Genomic DNA, 22,507 nt, shown 5'->3' with positions numbered 1-22,507 from the left:
GCAAAAGTCAGCATTTCATTCCTTTTCTTTGCTGAATGATATTTAATTATAAGGATATATTACATTATTCTGCCTACTGATAAATTGATGGGCATACTTTTTGATGATTATGAATAATGATGCCATGCAACAAATGTGTCTACTTTCCTTGGGTGTAGAACTGGTAGTGGAATTGCTGAATCATATGGTAATTCTATGCTTAACTTTTCAAGGAATTGCCAAACTGTAAAAACATGGCTGAACTATTTTACAATCCCAACAGCAACAGATGAGGTTTCCAATTTTCCCACATCTTTATTAAACACTTGTTACTATCCTTTTAAAATTTTAGCCATCCCAGTATGTCTGAAGTGGTGTCTCTTGTGGTTAGATTTACAAATATTTCTCTAATGACTGATGATGTTGAACATCTTTTTATGTACTTATTGGTCATTTGTCTATCTTCTCTGGAGACTTGTCTTTTCAGATATTTTGCTCAATCCAAAATTGGATTGTCATCTTACTGTTTATCTGTAAAAGTTCTTCATATGTTTTGGATAAAAGTCCTTTATCATATAAATTTTCCCCCACTCTGTGGGTTATTCTTTCACTATCTTGATCACATCCTTTGGAAAGCATTAATGTTTTTAATTCAGTAAATCTCTTTTTATCTCTTTCGTTGTTGTTGCTTGTGGTTTTGGTGTCATATCTCACAAATAATGTCCTAAAGTCACAAAGACTTATTGCTTCTAAGTTTTCTTCTGAAAATTTTATAATTTTAGTTTTTAAATTTAGGCCTCTGACCCATTTTGAGTTAATATTTGTACATTGTATGAAGTAGGAGTCCAAGTTCATTCTTTTGCAGGTGGATATCTAGTTATTCCAGGAAAGGAGGTCTTTCTTGATTCCTCACAAAAACACCATCTGGACTAGTGGTGGGCTTGTTTGGGTGCATTTAAAGAAGATGAGGATCCAGAATAAGAGGAATTGGTGATCTGAAGAGAAATAGCAGGATTAAGCCAGGACCTCAGTGGAGAGGCTTAGAAAAAAGAAAGACAGGGAAATTGCACACTGAGGGGACTTCTCAATGCTCATCTGTAAGAGGAGATATGGACTTAAATGGGACAGTGACCTGAATGGATCAGCTAGGTAATTTTATAGCATCCTTAGGACTTAGGGTACTTTCCTGATCAGCTAAGGGTAAGATTGGGTACTTAGTAATTGGGCAAATCTGTGTTCTTTTCCAGGCATTGTGCAGATTAAGGGCAGAGTTACATAGGCACAGAGAAATGTAAGAAATGTCCTCAATAACTTCATGAATAATGTTATTACTCATTAAGACATTTTCAGATTTGATATTTATCCAGCCATTTATACTTCAAAAACATACAATCTAGATATATAATCATATAACTGGAATAATACAACCTCTACGATCTTATAAGCCTTATAATTCTGACTTGGTATATCACCTGTTTTTTAAAGACATGATTTTTTTTTTTAAATAACAATTTCAACCAAACTCGAACATACTTATGAATCTAATAATTCTTTCCCCATTAATTTGTGATTTTTATATCATGGCGCTCTCCAAACATGTGTTATCCAATGAGTTTTCGTGGTATTTTATAAATATGTTTATAGCCATGGTTTTATATCACCCTTAATGAAGTAGGTGGCTGAAGAAATTATGCCCGACATGCAAATGGTAACAATTATGCCAGGCACACAAATAAATATTTGTTGAAGGAATGATTTACCTACTAGTAACACAGCTGAAATCTCTTGTCCTAGTAATAAAAACAAGAGAAGAAAGAGGAGACTAGAGGGAGGATTGCACAAGAGTAAGAGATTAGGGGATGGAAGATAAAGGCTTGACCACAGCTTGACCTGTGGCAGATGATTACTATCCAGTCTTTTCCTGGGGTGTACCACAGCTTTGTCTTTATTATGGCCGGAAACAACAATAACAACAGCAACATCTACCAACAAATTAACCAATAGCCATTTGACAGAATAAAGTAGTGAAAAAAGGCATATAAGGTGCTACAAACGAAGGATTTTAAAATAAAGCATTACTCCCTCAACCACTAGAAATATTGCAAAGGGCTGTAAGTCTGAGTTTTCCTACGATGACAATAAAGCATTTAGCACAATGGTAGATACTCTCTGGACTCCAGAGCTGTATTTGAGCTTAAAGTTGAAGCATTAATTTAAATTTTAAATATAACAAGACAATGTTGAATGTTGATTCTATGGACCAAACAATGTACTGAGTTGTGGGTAACAACACCAAAAACAGACTTTAGAGATGATCTTTGTTCCTAACAAGCTGGTAAAAATGTTACGTTTGAAATGAAAGAGCAAAAAGTCAATGTGATAAAATATGATAATAAAATCAGATGTACAAGGTGGCCCAGAAGAAGGACAGTTAATTCCGTGGGGTGTTTGGGGTTAGAACTCCTGAAGAGCACATCAAAGGGACAAGACAGTCAGGATATGGGTGAATGGGTGATGAACAGGTGTGAGGAATGACAGAGGTAGAAGGAGAGGAAATTAAGTGGTCAGATTCTTAAGTGGCTCCTCCTATCATTCTTAGTTACTGTCCTTGGCCAGATTCTGGATCCAGAGGTCAAGGAAAGAATTATTTTTGAGATACAGAGGATGGCCATGGGGGAAATTTACTAAAGTAGAGTTGAGGTTAGGTTTGTGGATGTAAAGTTCAAGTTGCTGAGACAGATGGACATTGATAGATGGACATACAGACTTCGAATTCACTCCGAATAAGGGCAAGAATTGGAGAGGAATAAAAAAACATGAGCCAAGTTCTAGGGCATTATCTGGAGCCATTAGAGGACAGTAAAAAGAAAAGACAAGGGTGGTTCAACCAGATCAGATCAGGAATTTGGGTAAAAAGGCAACAGCAGAACAGGTTTCCCTGTTCTGAAAGTAGAACGTGCCTATGAAACCTTTCCATATGCCAAAATGGCATAAAATGAAAAGAGACCACCACTTTCCAAACACTTTTACACTAGTACCTATTTTTGCTGACTGAAAGAAATCTAAAGTACATTTTTTTTTCTTTTGTGAAGAAAGCCATTCCCATATGAATGTAAGTCTTTTATAAAAGTGAAGTGGCATCATGTGAGCTTTTGGAAAGAAGGGGATACCTGTATTAGGACAGGAGAACATTGATCTACTCCTCTGGCCCCTCGGCATCTGGAGATAGGAAAGAGCAGCCTCTTTCCCTGAAGGAGTTTCTGTGAAGCCATGTCCTTCACAACTCACATGTCAGCTAAGGTGAAGGGCAGCTGAAGGAATTCTGTGGAGGTCCTGAAGTTGCAGGGTGCCAACTTTGTGAGCAGCTACATGTGAGTTCTCCAGGTCAGAGGTCCAGAGGGAGGTTGGCACTGAGAAAAGCCAGTTGGCAGACAAAGTACTGAACAAGGTGTGATGCCCAACACATGCTGCTTGGGCTCCAATGATGTGCCAGACCCCGTGCTGAGTTTGATCCTAGTGATGCAATCATGCACAAGTCAGCCTCAGCTCCTGCCTTCGCGTTCGTACAAAGGATCTTCATTTGGCCTCCGCAGGATGAATGAAAGGCATAGAAAGAAATGACTGACCTCAGGGTCCCCAAAGTGTGGAGTAACGGGTTTCCCCTAAGCTGAGACCGTACCATATAGAGTTGGAGAAGAGAGACTGTGAGATAGAAATACGTGTACATGTTGGTCTCTGCCCCGCATCCCCTCTGTTCCTGGCACTGGCCTTGTAATTTCCTAAATGATAAGAGCAACAAAGGCACCTTTTGGTTTAGTATTTGGCCTTTGACCTTGGTTCCTGACACAGGACTTTTAAATCCCTTTGAATTTCCTGGGTGATAACAAAATCTTTTGTTCTCTGTGGTGACTCTTGGTGGGTTCCTGAAAGGAGGCTGGTCAACAGCAAAACCAAGCCAGGATCTTGGAACTTTCAGCCCCAAACCTGTCTTCCAGGAAGGGGAAAGAGGTTAGAAATTGAGTTAATGATCCATCGTGCCTACATGATAAAGCCTCTTTAAAAATCCTAAAGGTATGGGGCTCGGGGCGGCTTCTGGGTTAGTGAGCATGTAGAGTGGCTGGGGAGATTGGCCCAGCTGGGGAGGGCAGAGAAGTTCCACGTCCCTTCCCACACACCTTGCCTTAGACATCTCTTCCCCCTAGAGGTTCATCTGTATCTTTTATCGTATCCTTTTCTCAAAAAAACAGTAAACAGTAAGTAAACTGTTTCTCTGAGTTCTTTGAGCTGCTCTAGCAAATTAATCAAACCTAGGAGGAGGTCGTGGGAACCTTTGATTTGTAGCTGATTAGTCAGAAGCACAGAGAACAGCCTGGACTTTGAACTGGCAGCTGAAGTGTGAGAGGGGCAGTCTTGTGGGACTGAGCCCTTACCCACTGGGATCTGACTCAGTCTCCATGTAGACAGTGTCAGAATTAAGTTAAATTATAGGATATACAGCAGGTGTTACAGAATTGCATGGTGTGGGGAAAGTACCCATGTATCTGGAGTTAGAAGTGTTGTGTGAGTGGTTGTTGTACAAGAGGAAAGGAGAAACACAGGAATGGTGTAGGTTTTCTCTACAGAGTTTTAAAAGCTAAGACTTCAACTTTGGGTTCTTTACTTTTTTAAACATAAAATCCATCCATACAAAATTTATAAAGCTAAAATCTTTTATTTTTCCTTCTGTTTGAATCACAATTTAAAAAAAATTTGGATTTCCTTTTCCTTTGTTTGAATCATTATGAAAAATGATTAAATTATTTGTAAGCAGGCAAGGACATTCTTAAATGTCCATTAAAAAGAGTTTATTGACTGACAAACCATAAGTGACTCTTAATCTCACAAAACAAACTGAGGGTTGCTGGGGGGAGGGGGTTTGGGAGAAGGGGGTGGGATTATGGACATTGGGGAGGGTGTGTGCTTTGGTGAGTGCTGTGAAGTGTGTAAACCTGGTGATTCACAGACCTGTACCCCTGGGAATAAAAATATATGTTTATAAAAAATAAAAAATTAAAAAAAAAAAAGAGTTTATTGACTGTGTTGCTTTGGGCTACAAAAATCAGACTCCCGTTGTTGGGGCAAAATACTTGATGGTGATGTTTTGGGGCTATATCTCCTTTCCCATGGTATCTCCAGAGTCTGGAAACTCATAGGCAATTTATAAATATTTGTGGGATAAATAATTTAATCTTGCAAAGATTGAGCAAGCAGGCAGGGTAGGGGAGAGCATGTGTAATAGGAGAGAAGAGGTGTCAGTTTGAGAAGGATGGCAAGTAAGGACAACTTCCCCAATAGGAATTAGAGTCAATATGAATGAGAGTCTCTTTCTGGCCCTCTCCAGGTTCAGTGATGGAATGAAAAAAAGGTGTTCTTTCTTGCTTGCTCTGCACCTTTCTTTCTCCACTAACTGGTACTCCGTTCATTACCCCAAATGAATAAAACTACCCATCATGAGGAAGGATCTTCAAATGTCTGGGCTGTATTAAGGATCTAGTCATTTGAGAACTAGCCTCATTTGGTCAAGGTAGTACTGATGGTGGTGGGCCACTTTGCAGAAGGCTCAGGATTGCAGCAGCTCCCATCAGGGGAAGACCAGATGGCAAGGCAGGAGAAGATAGACAAAGATGTTGTATTTGACAAGACCCAGCAAAGGCAGAAATGATTTTACCTTTGATGTACCTCATTTGTTAAGACAGATCAATCTAAGTGACTATCTTTTAATTTTTTTTTTAAATTTATTTTTTATTTTCAGCATAACAATCTATTTTGTATAGTTGTATACCTGTGAATACAGGGACCAGAACCATTATCAGAAGGACACATACTTTAAGTTATTCTTCCAGTAGTAGAGGCTCTTTATATAAATCAGTAGAGGGAACATTTATGCCCATTTTATAGGAAGTGAAGCAGAATTTTTATGTTTTCATTTATTATAGAGGTTTATAGTCATTATAATTTTTATTTTTATGCCATACTCTATCTTATATATGGATTTTTTTGCTGCCAAGGCCTTCTTCACGGACAAAATCCCCCATTATAATATATTAGAATATATGATCTTCTCTGTAATGTTGTACTGTATGTTCACTTTTCAAGGGCAGACTATGGTCCTTAGTAAACACAATACTATTGCAAAATATTTCTTGATTATTTTCCAGCATTTAGCCTTAGCCTGAAATGTAGGAAGGAAAAGGTGGGCAATCTTTAGGGCGATTTAAGTGCTTAAAATTATGTCTCAAACTTAGTGTACACCAAGTCATCTGATTAGCTTGTGAAAATTGTAGATTACCAAATCTTACCACCAGAGAGTTTAAGTTGAGAATTCTAGAATGCAACCTGGGAAAATGCATTTAATAAACAGTCCAGTTGATTCTGCACATGTCGTCTTAGGCCATGCACTGAGAAACTCTGGTGGAAGAGAATGTAAATACTTACATGGTTTATGAACCACAAGCAGAAAGCAGGAGAGATCCATTCTCTGGCATGGATTCCACAGTCGATCCATATGGCATTTTTGGCTGTTCGTTCTTTTCTGGAAACCTGCCCAAAGAAAACCAACAACAATAACAAGAAGCTTCAGTATAGTACTTCCATTTATATAGTGCTTATATTTAATTCTTGCAACAAATCTGTGAAACACACATTATTCTCTGCATTCCTTTGAGGGTTTCCTGGGGACATTAAAGGGTGGTGAGATTAAAGGATACTAGTTAATGTCACACAGCTGGTGAGAGTTGGGACTGACATTTGCACTCAGAACTTTTGATTTAGGGCCCTCTTGTTCTTCCACAATTACTTAGTCATACCAGAACTGCACGTGGAAGTGTGGAAATAAAGACCACAGTACTAGAAATTCAGCTGTATTTTGACACTTCCATGAGGTAAATAGGTCCATGGAGTATGGGCAGCGTTCTGTAGGAGACGGAAATAAAGAAAGGTTTGGGAAGGGAAGCCAGTGATGCTGAAGATAAATTTGGACTCCCTTACCATTTCCCCCAGGGTGCATACTTTTTATGTATAGACTATTACCCTCATTTCACACAAAATGAAGCACACATCTAAGTTCACAGAAACTTATTACTGCCAGGCCCAGGGACAGAGGCCTCATTCTGATTCATGGTATGGGGAGCTAGTGCAAGTTGCCATTCTGGAATAAGAATTCCCAATCTGTCCTCAGTGATGGACTTTGGTGTCTTCAGAAGTGTTCTCAAGAAAATCTCCACACAAAATGAATCATGGTTCGCATGCTTTTAAAAATCAGTTTCAACACAATGAGGGTATAGAAGGGTGGGAGCAGAGTGTTATAAAATTAAACAAATATGTGGAGTTGAAATTCCAAAATAAGAAAAGGAGAGAGTTAGGGGCGCCTGGGTGGCTTGGTGGGTTGAGCCTCTGACTTTGGCTTAGGTCATGATCTCAGGGTCTTGGAATCGAGCTCCGCATCAGGATCTTTGCTCGGCAGGGAGCCTGCTTCCCCCTTTCTCTCTGCCTGCCTATCTGCCTGCTTGTGATCTCTGTCTGTCAAATAAATAAATAAAATCTTAAAAAAAGAAAAAGAAAGAAAAGGAGAGAGTTAAATGTTTATTGCCATTCCACAACACTCAGGGAAGTTTTTTCTTAACTAACTTGGAGCTAGTGATAATCCAGTAAGAAAGCAACAGAGAAAGTCAAAGGACATTGGCTTCCAAGAATGAAATAGTACACAGAGAAGAACTATCTGGCTGATTGAATCTATGCAATTAAAAAAAAAAATCTTGAGTTGTCTGGATGAGTTGTCGGACTCAATTTTCTGTCTAACGGTGCCAAGCAAACTCTCTTGGGTACTGATCCTGACACCGGGAAATGAAGGAACCCCAGAGACTCCCATCATATGCACGTCCTTGGTCAAGTAAGACTGGTACAAAGGAAAGGCATGCAAGAAGCATGATCTTCTAATGTGTGAATCTGGGTTCCAGAAACACAAGTGCTGAAGAGTATACACAATAGGGCCGAATGCAAATTCCATAGATGGGTAGACCACAACTGCATGGAGTTAATTGGATGGACCAACTCAGCTGTCAAGAGGACCTGATGTTTCATACCTTGAGTTTGCACTGCAGGTTCTTAACAAAACAGATGAAAACCCAGGAACCCTGACTCAAAATTTTATCTTTGGATGACTAAAGACTCTCACCTCTCACAATTTAGATAGGTAATGTTGGGAAACTATATGTAAATTAAATGTTCTTAAATCAAATTTAGTTTTCTGATGCTTACTTTTTTCCTAGAACTGCTTTCTACGTATTTGGATGGGAGGGGTGCCAGGGAACTGCTAAAAAAAAAAAAAAAAGAAAAAGAAAAAGAAATTCAGAATTAGAAATTAACAGCAGGAATTAGCATGGTTTCCTGGCTCCCCAAAATTCTTTCTTTGACCATATTCACAGACTTTTACAAAGGCTAATTTATTCAACTAAAAAAAAAAAAAATCCAAATGGACAGGTATTGGAGCAGAAGCTTTCATATTAGTCCTACTGCCACAGTCCCTTTTTTCCCCCTGGGTTTGGTTGCTCAGCTGTTTCTTTGGTTCCCAAAACTAGATCAGTATCAGTGTTTGTCTGACAACAGATTTCTCTCCATTCCCCCTGCCTCCCAGGTAAGCCAGTCAGAGGTGGTGGTGGTGGGTGTAAATAAATAAGGTACTTGAAAAATAATCCAAATGACTCCCCTCCTTTTATGAGGTGAGCCAACAAAGCTCAGGAAGGTTAAATGGCTTATCTATGTCCCATAGATAGAGACAGCGTAGATCCCCCAAAATAGGATTTCTACTCTCATGCCAGCACTGCATTAGTGAAAGAAAGAATGTAAAGGTAATAACCAATCCCCAAATAGCTGGATATTAACACTGAGGAACACTTGCAATACAGATACTTCTTTAGCTCAAAGAAAAAAAATCCCAGTTATAACAAGCAGCAGTGGAGAATTAATACATTCTCCAAAGTTGAGAGATGAGTGACTCTCCCCACAACACACCTTTAAAATATACAGTGGGTACTTCTCGTATGAGGATCCAATGTGGATTTTTTCAAGCATATCAGGATACTTCTCAGTTATGATTTCCATCCAAAAATAGATCTATCAAAACAGAAACCAGCAGTTAGTCACAGAGCAAGTTCAAAGCAATTCCCTGGGCAAAGGAAGCAGACAACTTCTGCAAGGCAAGGTGATCCCTTTAAAACCTTTGTATAAAGAAAGAGGGAGGAATCAAAGGAGTTACACCCTGGTGTTTCTTCTGCTGTTTAGGAAAATCAATAAAATTAAAATTTTCAAAGGTATCAAGGTTTAGAGGAAGAGTAGAAAAGCACTAAGAAACTTATGACTAAGCAGGAAAATTAATCTTTAGAATAGATCTCCTGAAAGTTATTTTTAAAGGCTTATCACATCGAATCCCTGTCTCTGTGTGTACAATCTTCTTTACCATTCATTCATGAGTTCACATTTCTATAGGACTTTTTTTTAAAAAATATTCACTTTTCAAGGGTAACCCAAGGAAGTCCTGGGCACTGTCTTTGTGCAGGATAAATTGCAGTGCCATTGTTCCCACTAGAGACTGGTAGACTCACAACAAGTTGTGTAAAGTGAGAGGACGCGAAGATGAGGACAATCTGGAGGAAACATTCTTTCTTTCTCTGAGAAGTTTGATTCAGAACTTTTCTCCTGGCTGGAAGTCTAGTGGTACTGGTGATTCTGTCAAGACTACAGTGGAAGGAAAAAAACCAAAACCTTCTGGCCCTGACTTTAGGCTAGTGTCCCCTTCAAAGCACAGTTTGAATGATGGAATTCAGGCACGTTTTAATGGAGACCAACTTCTCAGGGGCCACCTTTGTACTTTTATACCTTCTGAAATGGAAATGACCAGTCTTTGGTCTCATCTCTGGGACCTTACCAAGAGGTAATTTCAAACTGCAATCCTAGCTGATAGGAACTGGGGCACCATTTGCCCATGGATGCTCTAGGGTGAGTGGTTGTCCAGTGCTGGGAATTAAGATGTTCTTGAAAGGCCTACCTGTCACCAAATACTAATGCTGCCAGTGTCTGAGATGTTGGCTGTCTACCTATCAGAGGTTTCCTCACTGGGGCTCTGTTTACTGTGCTACTCTTCTAAGACATGAGTGCATCTGAAAGAACTATTACATGAAAATATTTTGTGTCACAGTATTACTGGTTCAGGGAGTTTCCTGAAACTATGGAGGCCGTGTTGGATGAAGGCAGCCTTACAGAAAGCTTGATTCATTTCACAATCTAATCTGGGTTAATGAAGGTAACATCCTTTGAATAATGCTCTTCTTTTGCCATTTGTTTTAAGAAGTACTTTTTTTGCCATTTGTTTTTCTCCCTACCATGGATTAAGATTTCCTAGCAAGACATACAAATGGCTATCAGACACATGAAAAAATGTTCATCATCACTAGCCATCAGGGCGATTCAAATTAAAACCACATTGAGATACCACCTTACACCAGTTAGAATGGCCAAAATTAGCAAGACAGGAAACAACATGTGTTGGACGGGATGTGGAGAAAGGGGAACCCTCTTACACTGTTGGTGGGAATGCAAGTTGGCGCAGCCACTTTGGAGAACAGTGTGGAGATTCCTCAAGAAATTAAAAATAGAGCTTCCCTGTGACCCTGCAATTGCACTACTGGCTATTTACCCCAAAGATACAGATGTAGTGAAAAGAAGGGCCATCTGTACCCCAATGTTTATAGCAGCAATGGCCACGGTCACCAAACTGGAAAGAACCAAGACAACCTTCAACGGACGAATGGATAAGGAAGATGTGGTCCATATACACTATGGAGTATTACGCCTCCATCAGAAAGGATGAATACCCAACTTTTGTATCAACATGGACAGGACTGGAAGAGATTATGCTGAGTAAAATAAGTTAAGCAGAGAGAGTCAATTATCATATGGTTTCACTTATTTGTGGAGCATAACAAATAGCATGGAGGACAAGGGGAGATGGAGAGGAGAAGGGAGTTGAGGGAAATTGGAGGGGGACGTGAACCATGAGAGACTATGGACTCTGAAAAACAACCTGAGGGTTTTGAAGGGACAGGGGGTGGAAGGTTGGGGGAACCAGGTGGTGGGTATCAGAGAGGGCACAGATTATATGGAGCACTGCGTGCAGTGCAAAAACAATGAATACTGTTACACTGAAAAGAAATAAAAAATTAATAATAAAAAAAAAGATTTCCTAGCAAGAATCAATGACAAAAGAACCCCTCTGACCCACCAGGTGACCTTGTGGTGAGGGCTGAAGGAGCGATCAGTGCTGAAGGGGAAAGAAGGACTTGGTGGAATTTCCTAAACACAAGATGACCATCGTTCCTATGAACCCTAAGGACTGAGGGCGGGAGGGAGGAGAGGTGCAAAATGTGTTCTGCAATGTCATCGTTACAAACAGAACTGTGTTCCCCTCCAAATTCACATATTGAATCTCTAACTCCCTGTGGCTTAGAATGTGACTGTATTTGAAGATAGGGCCTTTAAAGAGGTAATTAAATTAAAATGACGCTGTTAGTGTCATCCTTAATCCAACCTGACTGGTGTCCTCATAAGACATGGAGATTAGGACATAAACATACACAGAAAAACCAGGGAGGTACACACAGAGAGAAGGGCATGTGAGGACTCAGTGAAAAGACAGCCATCTGCAAGTCAAGGAAAGACACTTCAGGAAAAACCAATCCTGCTGACAACTTGACTGTGCAATTCCAGCCCGAGAACTGTGAGAGAGTACATTTATGGGGTCTAAGTGACCCAGTCTGTGGCACTTTGTTATGGTTGACCAACACAGTCGTGTCTTCCCCCCTCCCCCCATGTCTTTCCTGGAGACAAAGTAAGAAAAAGTAACCTTCTTCTAACAAAAGAATTGAAAACTACTTAAAAACAACTTAAAAATACTTCTTAAGACATTCCTCCCTCCCCACCCAATTCAAGACAGCCATGACGTATTTATCTTCCCCATTTTGCAAATCATGCTGACGGAGCTTTGCAACCACTGTCATCAGGTTTGCTTCTGCAGGGCTGATGATGGACGCTGGAGGGAAGAGGTCTCGGCCGAATAGAGACAAGAGAGGGGAGATATAGGAAGGGGATGCAATTTTAAGCTCCCCATCAATCAGCCAGGCACATTGATTCTAGAAGCAGGCTGAGTTCTGGTTTAACTAACTGGAAAGGAACAGATGCTTTTGAAGATTAAACAGAAAATTGATTCTTATTTCTTAAGTCTTAGATGTCTTAAAAACATGGATATGGTCCTTAACAGTTTCTGGGCATCTAGCCAAAAACGATAAAAATACTTATATTAAGCAATAGAGCAGCATGCTCCTATGAAAGAAAAAAGGTATCAAGGGATTTTTATTACTTGGAGCAAACTATATAAAAAAGGAAGTCCTCCAAAGAGTTGACTCTTTCAAATAACAAATATGAAGATATGATTCTTAGAGGATTACATGAAAGCTTACGTCAGTCAACTGAGCCCCAGCATCTTTCTCAGGTTCCCTCTAGAAAAATTGGAACAGGTAAGTACTGATAGAAAAAAAAAGTCAACTTTTTGATTAAAATACAGGTAGTGAATGATTAAAATACAGGTGTTGTTGTTGTTGTTAAATAGATTCCTCCTAAGGGAAATAAAATGTGCTTAAGTGTACTAAATGTAAGTGAATAAATTCCTTTAATTCAGTGAGATAATGTTGCCATTATTCACTAAGCGTACACTCAGGGTAATGGTCCAAAGAGACATGATTAATTGGATTGTTAATTTTTTTGTAGCAGTTTCAATAAGAAGGTCCTATTTTTTATTTCTTGTTATTCGTTAGCATGCAGTATTACTCCTAACAGAGATACTCCCAGCTATGGACAAACAGCCTGCTTAGAGGCAGTTTACAAAATACGATGCAATCTTCTCAGGGAAGACATCTACAAGAGGATAAGTTACCACCATATAATCAGCCTAATCACGAGGTTTTTTTAACCCTCTCCCACTAATTGTGTTTCTTTAATAATATCCCATGGTTGAAATGGCAATGCTAATTAAATGAAAGTAGTAATTTTGGAGAGAAATGTAATGACTTACCTCATTTAGTGGGTGATAACGTTCATAATATGAGGAAAAGGTCCGGGGGATGACGGTGTCATTGAGAGTTTGCTGTTGGATAAGATCTTTCACTTCTTCCACCAAGATGCTGGGGACAAAACAGGAGAGCTGATTCCCAAACAGGACTCTTATTTTCCCTGCCCACTGCAGGCACAACAGGTGAGCATGGGGAAAAATCATGGAGATATCTAACAAGCAAAAGTCACCAAGGTGCAAACAATAACCCAGAATATTATACTAAGCTGAAATTCACAAACCTTCTTGATTAAGCCCACATGGGTGTTGGAGAGAAAGCGGATCCTATGTGGTATGTTTTTAGGGCTTCCAGAAACTCACCCTGTCTGTACCATTACCAACATTCCTCGATTGTGATTTATCAGTCTTTAACATATAGGTTAATGGACAACTTTCTTAAATCCGGAGTAACATTGGTTATTATTCTGTTTTCAGTTAAAGACCAAGGAGAAGCAGAAAGCCTTTTCTTTTAGTTTTTCATTGTGACAACCATTAGCCTATACCAGATGTTCTGCATAGCCAAAGATGGTCAAATCTCTAGAGAAATCATAGCACAGGGAAAGAAAGAATACCGGAAAGTCACCTTGTTTAAGTCTCTTGAGAAGTGCCACCTTGTAAACTAGGCAAACATTTTAACTGAATTAAGCTTTTCCTTCACTTGGGATGAACAGTTTGAAAGTTAGCTATCATTTTAATATCATTTTCCTTTTTTATTTAAGCCAACAGACAAATGCCAAGACTTTGACTTCAGAAGAGTCTGAGTTCAACCCTTAGCTCTGCTATGTTCTATGTGGTATGATCTTGCAAGATTCCTTTGTGAATACGAAACATTTTTCCATTTGCATAATGAGGATAATATCTCTCTCACAGAGTTAAATAAGAGTTAAATGAAGCAATGTATAGGAAGGTTCAGCACAGTCCCTGGAAGGCAGTAAACACACAAAACATATTATTAGTAATTATCATAGTGGATTATCCAAAGGCTGCCTGTTGATACACAGAAAAGAGCATGGCCTCCAGGAAGTACTAGCATAGCAGAAGGAAGACTGGCTCTTGGGCAGTGGATGCAGGAAGGAGACCCTGGACAGGAGAATCCAAGAGGAAGGGGACACGGAGTCTGAACAGAAACTGCCTCTGATACAATGTTTTATTTAGGACCAGACATTCAGAAATGTTCCCTGATCCTGTGAAGCAAGGGAGGAAGCCAAATCCCCTTTAGCAGCTGCTTTTTCAAGAGATACGAGAACACCTGCTAAGATGAATGATCATTTTGCTTCCCATGTCTAGGCACAGAGTAGAGGGACCACAGGAAGGAAGGAACAAGGAGGAACTTGAAGGGTCTCCCCAGATCCCTGAGTCTGAGGCATTTTCCTGTGAGATTAAGCCACTTGTCCAAGGTCACAGAGCTAGCCACTGGGGCCTCCTCACCAGTCCACTTCAGAGATTTCCATGTTGCCATGTTCAACATAAGTGTTTATTTTTCCTGGAAGATATCATACTGTCTGCTAATAAAATGCATCAGAGGTGCTTATAAAGGCTACTCAGTAAATATTGAATGCCGCCTACCTGAATTGGATTGTGCTGTCATGTAAATGGGCTTTCACAAGGTTTACATCAGACACATTCACAAAAAAATGGACTTCTTTCTGCTTCGTAATTAAATCAGCTGTTACTGGCTGCCAGAGAACAATCTGAATTTTCAAAGGGGGAAAAGGGAAAACAAAAAAGGTCATTCACCGTTTTGATCCATAGCTAAAGCCATAAGAGTGTGTTGATAGGAGAAATGAAAAAGACACTTCTTGGCCACTGGTCACCCGTCACCATTCACACATGAGGCAGTGGAAACATTTTTCTTGTTGAGGGCTTGTTTTACTTCTTCTCTGCAACCCTCATTGCTAAAGAGGGCCTAGGACATACAGGGCTCTCAATAGATACTTGAGTATTGAATAAATGAGTGAATGAACATATTTATGACCCCACTTTATAGCTGGCTGTGTATGTCAGATGTGTAAAGGAGAAATGAAATTCTGTCTAGAGAGAAGGTTAATCATAGTAATCATGTGTTGATCTTCTTTAATAAAATGTCCATGTCCCTGATATTATTAACCTGTTGGTATTCCTTTTCTTTCATCTGATTATGGATTTTGGTCAATGCCTTCCAATAATATTTACATTGTTTTTCTATTTTACTGTGTTTTTCCTGAGCACTTTTATACTCATTTCCTTTGACCATTATAATTACACTTTGCTATGGGCTCAGCAATTTTTAGTTTTTTTCATTGTTATCATTTCATTAGAAAGAGTGAAGAAATTAATGCTCATAGCTTACTTTTTAAAAATCATACATGTAGGGTGCCTGGGTGGCTCAGTTGGTTGAGCAACTGTCTTTGGCTCAGGTCATGATCCCAGAGTCCTGGGATGAGTCCCGCATCGGGCTCCCAGCTCCATGGGGAGTCTGCTTCTCTCTCTGACCTCCCCTCTCATGCTCTCTTTTACTCTGTCTCTCTCTCTTTCTCAAATAAATAAATAAAATCTTTAAAAAAAAAAAATCATACATGTAGGAAGGGGCAGAACAAGTACTAAAATTCTAAATCTCTGTGGCTTCCTCTGGCCATCATGTGGTGACATGAACACGCACCACTCAGTTCTGTGGAGAGGAGCATCTCTGAGTTCCTTTCACAGCCCCTGCCCATCTCTATCCACTGGAGACAGGGGCTGTGCTGCTCCCAGGCTGCAGCCAGCCACTGACTGAGAACCGAGGGTGGATTCTTGCAGACCATTTCTGCAAGATCTGGTTTTCCTCCTCCAGGTGACTTTAGCTTAAGGACGCCCCACTGGTCTTCATCAGAACTGCCCTCAGTCTAAAGAGTCTCCATTTCTGCACAAGCGTCAGAGCTGTGTCATGGTCTGAAATTGCCCATTGCTATCTCCGGCTTCCTCCTCTTCTTCCATCACAAGCATCCTCCCCTAATCCTTCCCTGGCATCTTTAATCTGGTCTTGGTGTCTGTTTCTTGGAGAAACTTCGCTGGCAAATAGGGAGCCATCAGTTTTCTACCATGGTCTTAGCTTTCTGCACCTTAAGCATTCTGGGGATATGGGACCCAGGGATGAAGATTTTAATAAGGGTACCCTTGTGGTTTTGATACTTATTCCTTTTACAAACCATTGTCTTATAAGCAAAGTTCTAGTGGACTACTGTTATCACAACATCTTTGTAAGTACAGACTTTTATTCCCAAAATACTATTATGAAATTGGCTGAAAAGCCAATAACAAAAATGAAGTTCTGATTTTAGTGACCAACAAAATCATGGATTATATAAAGAGGGAGAAGGCTTTCAGAAGAGGGGTTGAAGGGTGGCCAGGTGGCTGAGTTGGTTGAGGGTCCAACTCTTGACTTCAGGTCGGGTCACAATCTCAGGGTCGTGAGATTGAGCCTTGTGTCACTCTCCATGCTGGGTGTGGATCCTGCTTAAAATTCTCTCTCTCTGTCTCTTCCTCTGCCCCTCTGCCCTGCTTGCTCTATCTCTATCCCCCCCCCCCAAAAAAAGAGGGGTTTATACCAGCTATGTGAATCAGACAACATAGAACAGAACATGGTACAGGAAATTTACATCTAGTGAAGCTAATATACAGTTAATCTTTGAAGACTGTGGGGGTTATGGTGTGGACTCCCATGCAGTTGAAAATCTGCATATAACCTTTGACTTCCCCAAAACTTAACTACTAATAGCCCACTGTTAATTGGAGCCTTACTGATAATAAAAACAGCTGATGAACATGTATTTCATGTGTTGTATGTATTATATACTGTATTCTTATAATAAACTAAACTAGGGAAAAGAAAATGTTATTAAGAAAATCATATGGGAAACACATTTACAGTACTATACTATATTTCTAAAAAAAAAAAAAAATCTGTGTGTAAGTGAATTCCTGCAGTTCAAACCAGTGTTATTCAAGGGTCACCTGTAAAGATAAATGAGGGAGAAATTACCTCATATGTTGTAGTAAGATTCTGTAGAATCTGAACTTGCCTGGAAGTTTTAGGAAGAGCAGATAAAACCTGGCCACTGGGAAAAAATAAGACAAAATTTTGATGTTAAATAAAAAAAGTGAAAATGAGATAAATTATACTGGGAGGGGCTTTGAGGTAATTGCGAAGAAAACAAACTTAAAATGGTAAAAGAGGATCTTGCTACAGACAAAGTGTTAAAAGAAGATATACTTGCCCATCTTTTCTGTTCCTGAGCAGCTGCCAAATCAATAACTCTCTTGAATGGGAATACTTACTTCTTTCTTGTGTGCGTGTGCAAGCCTGGGTGTGTTTTAATATTAAAAATTAAATATTTAAGGGCACCCGGGTGGCTCAGTCATTAAGTGTCTGCCTTCGGCTTGGGTCATGATCTCCTTGGATGGAGCCGCACATTGGGCTCCCTGTGGCAGGAAGCCTGGTTCTCCCTCTCCTACTTCCCCTGCTTGTGTTCCCTCCCTCACTGTCTCTGTCTCTCTCTCTTTCTGTCTGTCTGTCTCTCTGTCAAATAAATAAATAAAATATTTTTTAAAAATGTTAAAAATCAAATATTTAATGCATAAGGGAATATTTACATGAACATTCACTGATTATATAATAAAATGAGTGCCTGGGAACCCATTATGCCACTTAAGAAATCCAATGGTGGGGCACCTGGGTGGCTCAGTGGGTTAAGCCGCTGCCTTCGGCTCAGGTCATGATCTCAGGGTCCTGGGATCGAGTCCCACATCGGGCTCTCTGCTCAGCAGGGAGCCTGCTTCCCCCTCTCTCTCTGCCTGCCTCTCCATCTACTTGTGATTTCTCTCTGTCAAATAAATAAATAAATAAAATCTTAAAAAAAAAAAAAAAAGAAATCCAATGGTTTTGGGTGTCCTTGAAGCTCTATGTGGCCTTGTCCCTACTCTATTTCCCTGCCACATCCCTAAAGGTAACTACCTTAAATTTTCACTTTGCTCATTTCCTCACTTTTCCTCAATAGTATGGATTCTTAAATACGTGCATGAATTCTTGAATAGGTAGTCTTAAGATACCCTTAGATTTGCTTGATTTAACTCTGTAAAAATGGTGTACTCTATGTATCCTTCTGTATCTTAGTTTTCTCATGCAACATTGTATTTTCAAGTTTATCATCTGCGTTGAAGAATGTAGCCATGGTCTACACATGCTGGAATTTGTCTATAAGTTGAATTGTTATTTCTTGGGGGCTAGACACATTGTAATTTCATAAAACAGTATCAAATTACTTCTCAAACTTTTTGTACCAGTTTGTATTTTCACCAGTAGGGTAAATGATTTCCTATAGCTCCTCCTCCTTGCTAACACTTGATGACTTTAATTTTTCCAGTTGAACAGTTGAATTGAAATGGAATCTTCTTGCACTTTTAGTTTTAATTTTCTGACTTACTAATATAGTATAGTTATTTCCATTCAATTATTTTTGTGACAATTGACTAGTAGAATTTCTTTTTATAATCGAAATACTGACTGGTTGTCAGTTAAATGTACTGAAAATATCTTGTACCAGTTTGTTTTTCTTTTTTCTTTCTTTATGATGTATTTTTATCCGTCATTTCTTTCCAGGTTTGTTTTTTTACTGTGTGTTATGAACTCTTTCCCAATCCCTAGGTCTTAAAGATAATTTCTTACATTTCTTTTGCCTTTCTTCTTTTTAAAATTTGAATTCTAGTATAGTTAACATACAGTGTTGTATTAGTTTCAGTGTATAATATAGTGATTCAAAAATTCTATACATTACTCACTGCTCATCATGATAAATTTACTCTTAGTTCACTTCATCTCTTTCACCCATTCCCTATCCCAACTCTCCTCTGAGAGTTTATTCTCTATAGTTAAGAGTCTGTTTCTTGTTTTTTCTTGTTCTCTCTCTTGTCTTCCTTTGTTCATTTGTTTTTGTAAGTTCTACATGTGAGTGAAATCTACGGTTTTTGTCTTTCTGATTGACTTATTTCACTTAGCATTATACTCTATAGATCCACCCATGTTGTTGCAAATGGCAAGATTATATTCTTTTTTTTTTATAATATTCTAAATAATATTCCACTGTAGACACATCCTGGAAGGGAGAAAAGATGGAGGAGGAGTAGGGGACTTTATTTCAACTGGTCCCCTGAATTGAGGTGGATATCTTCCAGACCATTCTGAACACCCACGAAATCAGCCTGAGATGTAAGAAGATATATCTGGATCTCTTCAAACAACATCTCCTGCAATTGGTCTCAAGGTATGAAGCGGTGAGCTGTGATTCTATGGGCAGATATCAGAAGATAAGTGGACAGGGGAGAGAGTCTCCAGAATCTTGCCCTGGAGCGCAAAAACCTCCTGCACTGGGGAATGGGCACAGACTTGGAGACTAGTCACGGTGGGGAAAGAACTTTAGGGCAGTCCCCCGACTAAAATGTAGAGCTGCAGGGGCATGCATGCAAACCAGGGCAGCTTGCAGTTTTAAAAGTACAAAAGGCAGAGACAAACAAGGGCTGGGAGTGCTGCTGTGGGGCACACAACCCAGGATTTTGCAGTTTTTAGCAGCACAGACAGAAACAGAGACGGTGTGGCCTGGAGACTCAGTGATTAACAGACTGCAGCCTCTCTGTTCTGAGACAGGGGTTTGTTCTGCTCTGACTCTCAGAAGAGATGTACAAAGCTGCCAGGGAAAGCCGCCAGAGAACAAAAGTCCCAGAAAACCGTTTTTCACTGAACCCTTCCCCCTCCCCCCCAACAAGGGACAGGGCAACTCTGCCCAAACAGTGCAGCAGGCCCCTCCCCCACAGGACAGGCTGGAATAACAAGAGGCCAACAGTCCTAAGGTCCCTGTAAAAGAGGTGCATCTTGCTTGGATTGTGGTCAATAATTTGGACTCTATACATCCCCTCAATCACCCCTCAACAGAATTACTAAAAGGGGAACCCCCAAAAGGGGAAAGAGCCAGAGAAAGTGGCCTCTGCCACAGACTTAATGGATATGGAGATAACCAAGATGTCAGAAATAGACTTGAGAGTAACAATTACCAAGACGATAACTAGGTTTGAGAAAAACGTTAATGACTATATAGAATCTCTAAGGGCAGAAATGAGACCCAATCAGGACAAACTTAAAAATGTTATGAATGAAATGCAATCTAAGTTGCATACTCTCAGTGTAAATGAGGCAGAAGAATGAATTAGTGAGATAGAGGATAAGATGATAGAAAAGAAGGAATTTGAGGCAGCATGGGAAAAATAAATTAAAACCCAATGAATCAAACTGCAACATCAGTAACTTAATGAAATGTTCCAATATAAGGATTTGGGGGACCCTAAGAGGGTGAAGAGAGAGAGAGGTCTTGAAATATAGTTGAGCAAATCATAGGTGAGAACATCCTTAAACGGGAAGGAAACAAGCCTTCATGTCTAAGAGGCAGAGAGGACCCCTCCCAAGATCAATGAGAACAGACTGATGTCATGACATATAACAATATAATTTGCAAATCTTAGATCTAAGGAAACAATCTTGAAACTGGAAAGGGGGAAGAGATTTCTTACATACAGGGGGAGGAACATCAGATTAATGTCAGACCTGTCCACTGAGACCTGGCAAACCAGAAAGGGCAGGCAAGACATATTCAGGGCACTAAATGGGGAGAATATGTTGCCAAGGATACTTTATTTGGCAAGGCTGTCATTCAAAACAGATGGAGAGATAAGAAGCTTCCAAGACTGGCAGGAGCTAAAAGAATATGTGACCACCAAGCCGGCCCTGCAAGAAATATTAAGGGGTTTCTATAAAAGGAGAAAGACCCCAAGAATGATATAGAGCAGAAACTTAAAGAGACAATTTATAGAAACAAGGACTTCACAGGCAACATGATGACAATAAAATTGTATCTTTCAATAATCACTCTCAACGTGAAAGGCCTAAAGGCTCCTATGAAAAGGCACAGGGTTGCAGATTAAATAAAAAGACACAACCCATTCATCTGCTGTCTATAAGACACATTTTGAACCTAAAGACACATCCAAACTGAAATTGAGGAGATGGAGAAACATTTTTCATGCCAATGGACCTCAAAAGAAAGCTGGGGTAATAATTCTTATATCAGACAAATTAGATTTTAAGCTAAAGACTATAGTTAGAGATGCAGAAGGACACTATATCATGCTTAAATGGTCTATCCAACAAGAGGATCTCACAATTGTAAATATCTATGTCCCCAACATGGGAGCAACCAACTACATAAGCCAACTGTTATCCAAAATAAAGAGACATATTGATAATAATATGTTAATAGTATGAGACCTCAACACTCCACTCTCAGCAATAGACAGATCATCTACACAGAAAATCAACAAAGAAACAAGAGCTTTGAATGACACACTGAATCCGATGGACCTCACAGATATAAAACAACAGAATTCATTCTTCTTGAGTGCACATGGAACATTCTCCAGAATAGACCGCATGCTAAGTCACAAATCTGGTCACTATTGATACCAGAAGATTGAGATTATTCCTTGTATATTCTCAGACCATAATGCTTTGAAACTAGAACTCAATCACAAGAAAAAATTTGGAAGGAATTCAAACACTGGGAAGCTAAAGATCATCCTGCTTAAAAATGTTTGGGTCAACCAGTAAATCAAAGAAGAACTTAAGGGCACCCAGGTGGCTCAGTTGGTTAAGCAACTGCCTTTGGCTCTAGTCATGATCCCAGAGTCCTGGGATTGAGTTCCGCACTGGGCTCCCAGCTCCAGGGGAGTCTGCTTCTCCCTCTGACATTCTCCCCTCTCATGTTCTCTCTCACTCTCTCAAATAAATTAATAAAATATTTAATCTTTTTTTTATTAAGCCACCAACTTTTTTTTTTTTATTTTTTTTATAAACATATATTTTTATCCCCAGGGGTACAGGTCTGTGAATCACCAAATTAATAAAATATTTAAAAGAAAAAAAAAGAAGAACTTAATTCATGGAAACCAATGAGAACAAAAACACATTGGTCCAAAACCTAAGGGAAACTGCAAAGGCAGTCCTAAGGGGGAAATACTTAGCCATCCAAGCCTCTCTCAAAAAAATAGAAAAATCCAAAATACACAAATTAGCTTTATACCTTAAAGAACTGGAGAAAGAACAACAAATAAAGTGTCAGTCATATATAAGAAGAGAAATAATTATGATTAGAGCAGAGATTGATGAATTAGAAACCAGATATATAGTAGAGCAGATCAAAGAAACTAGAAGCTGATTTTTGATAGAATAAATAAGGTTGATAAACCACTGGCCAGACTTACCCAAAAGAAAAGAAA

At 39.4% G+C, this 22,507-nt stretch overlaps 1 protein-coding gene across 1 annotated transcript in view; it reads right to left on the bottom strand.

Annotated features, from left to right (window-relative positions):
- CPB2 (carboxypeptidase B2) overlaps window positions 1-22,507 on the bottom strand; it is a 59,921-nt gene that overhangs the window by 17,570 nt on the left and 19,844 nt on the right. Inside the window, exons 2-6 of the mRNA XM_082700633.1 lie at window positions 17,172-17,247; window positions 14,741-14,865; window positions 13,139-13,247; window positions 9,028-9,129; window positions 6,454-6,558 (exon numbers count right to left, since the gene is read on the bottom strand). Coding sequence (XP_082556759.1) covers window positions 6,454-6,558; window positions 9,028-9,129; window positions 13,139-13,247; window positions 14,741-14,865; window positions 17,172-17,247 — 517 coding nt within the window. The remainder of the gene's footprint in view (window positions 1-6,453; window positions 6,559-9,027; window positions 9,130-13,138; window positions 13,248-14,740; window positions 14,866-17,171; window positions 17,248-22,507) is intronic.

Source organism: Mustela nivalis (assembly GCF_964662115.1).
Source record: "Mustela nivalis genome assembly, chromosome: 15".
NCBI classification, from domain to species: Eukaryota; Metazoa; Chordata; class Mammalia; order Carnivora; family Mustelidae; genus Mustela; species Mustela nivalis.
Note: the sequence above shows the minus strand (reverse complement) of the source record. Positions and strands in the feature narration are given on the sequence as shown.